Below are 2,259 nucleotides of genomic sequence, written 5' to 3' on the forward strand. Positions count from 1 at the left end.
TTTTAGAGAGGATCATAGTCTACCCCTCAATAATGGCCACTCAAGACATCAACAACCTCAAGTGGGCAAAGCTTAAAGGGGAACCTGCTGAACCATTAAAATGAATTCACTTATGGTCTAAATGGGGAAACAAATCTGACTAACACATAGTCTGAAACTAAAGTAAATGCAGTTTTCAAAGATAAAAGCCAATGTAAATGAAAGTTTGACATTCTGTGACTATTAATACCTATGTACAGTATACCATCCATTGTAATTGAGTGACCTTGCATTTGTTCTGTTACATAACAAAAATAAAATAAAAAAGAACTTAACTTACTTTAGTTACATTTGCCAATTTCATCCTGCATGAACTAAAACATTCACTAACGCACATTTCACCAACCTTTCCACCACCGTAGGTGAGGTCAAAGCTGCCGATGATGGAGTTGGCCACCATAAGTGGCACGATGTCTGGGCTAGCAGCACTGGCCCCCTCCACAGCAATGGCAACGTGTGCTAGAGGCAAAGCATCATCACGCATACGGATCTGAGGAGAGGCAGGAAAGGATCAGATCAACAAGAGAATTCATCATGAAATAATATCCCGAGCCATTCTCTATGCTCTGTCACAGGCCAGAATCACATGCACATAGCACATCAATCTCAAGTTAATTAACTTGACTCAACTTACAGTAGAATAAGAGATCATATAATAAAGCACACAGAACAAAGAAAAATACTCAACACATCTCACCTCACTGCCTGTAAATCTGCAGGGTGACAGCAGAGGGATGGCATCTCCCTCATACTCAAAGGACAGGCCACTAAAGTGAGATTTGGCCAAACCGACCAGCTCCTCGTGGTTCACACCTGTAGAGGAAAGACATCGGATGAACAGAGTCGTTCCAGGAAAAGTAGAAATTCACAGGCAACCAGCGTGCCTCCTCAGAGTGTGTGTTAAAGGAAGACTCACCTCCAGCAGCAGTCAGCACCATGCGAGTGGCTTTGTAGTGGCTGTTGATGTAATCCACTAGGTCCTGGCGGGTCAGGGTCCTGGGAGAATTGAATAGAAGTTACATTGTGACAATTTATAATGTTTTGACAGCAGTGAGCCTTTGATGAAAGCAATTCTGAGATTGTGACTAATATTTGGCTGCGTGTCTTGCCTGGCATTGTTGGATGGTCCCAGCACACTCTGTGAGAGAGGAGTGCCCTGGAAGGCTGTGGCATGCAGCATGTCTAGGCAGACATCCTGGAGGTTACTCTCAACCTCCTCCAGCTCACGCAGCACCACACCCCTCTGCTGCTCGATCTCCGCCTCGTTCAGTGAGCAGCTCTGCACTACCTCTGACAGCAGCTCCACGGCTGGGAAAACACAGAGGAAAAATTATTGTCCACAAGTAAGAGGGGATATGCTCATACTTAGTTGTTGCTGGCCCACACAGTAACTGGGATTCTCCATCAGATATGTAAACATGTTAATCAGTTTATTCTTAATGCCTTCATCTTACAAACAAGAATGAGTTTTTACAACATCTCTGAAATCAGGTGATTATAAAAACTAGGGAATGATCAGTTTATTTCACTGCTTGGAAGCAGATCATCTTACCTTTAGGCAGATCTTTAGCCAGGGTCTTCATGTAGTATGCAGTGTGCTCCCTGGAGGTGTAGGCACTCAGGTGAGCACCCATGGACTCCACCTGCTGCTCCAGGGCTGTCTGAGGGTGTTTCTTGGTACCCTGGGGGTTGAGAAGAAAGGTGAATGGAAGGAACTGTGTAGAGCTACCCCTAAAAACTCAATGATTTGAGTCAGTTGAGAAGACTGATAGGATAGGATGGTGAATCCGGACAGTGTGAGGCAGGGCAGCGGCTGCTCCATTGATGACTGACAGTGTAGTCAGCTATACTCTTTTGAACCAGACGGTGGAACGGCTATCTACTGCCATCCACTGTGATTGACACACTTTGCGGCTGACAGTGCTGTCAGCAACCCAGCAGGAAAGACACTCTGTGGTGCGATGGAAGTGTGGAAAACTGTTTTCACATAATATGAAGAAAGGCATTGAAACAAGAGTCTTACAGGTAAAACGTGAAATTCATGTAGGATGATATAGGGGTTTAGTGTGGTGCTGAACTGAAATGAAGAAAAGTTTTGAGTTGGGTATAGCCAAACTGTGTAATGGTATTGTTTGTCTAACAGGCAGACATAAAAGTTTAATGGGAGACTTAAAGGTATCCTGTAGAGTTCTTTAACCTCTAGTAGCACTGTGGAGCAGT

At 44.4% G+C, this 2,259-nt stretch overlaps 1 protein-coding gene across 1 annotated transcript in view; it reads right to left on the reverse strand.

Annotated features, from left to right (window-relative positions):
- Positions 1-2,259, reverse strand: part of LOC118328703 (cytochrome b-c1 complex subunit 1, mitochondrial) — a 6,148-nt gene that overhangs the window by 1,527 nt on the left and 2,362 nt on the right. The window contains exons 4-8 of the mRNA XM_035662586.1: positions 1,592-1,721; positions 1,149-1,347; positions 956-1,035; positions 737-852; positions 386-529 (exon numbers count right to left, since the gene is read on the reverse strand). Coding sequence (XP_035518479.1) covers positions 386-529; positions 737-852; positions 956-1,035; positions 1,149-1,347; positions 1,592-1,721 — 669 coding nt within the window. The remainder of the gene's footprint in view (positions 1-385; positions 530-736; positions 853-955; positions 1,036-1,148; positions 1,348-1,591; positions 1,722-2,259) is intronic.

Source organism: Morone saxatilis, unplaced genomic scaffold, assembly GCF_004916995.1.
Source record: "Morone saxatilis isolate NCDOM2014 unplaced genomic scaffold, NCSU_SB_2.0 Contig18, whole genome shotgun sequence".
NCBI lineage: Eukaryota > Metazoa > Chordata > Actinopteri > Moronidae > Morone > Morone saxatilis.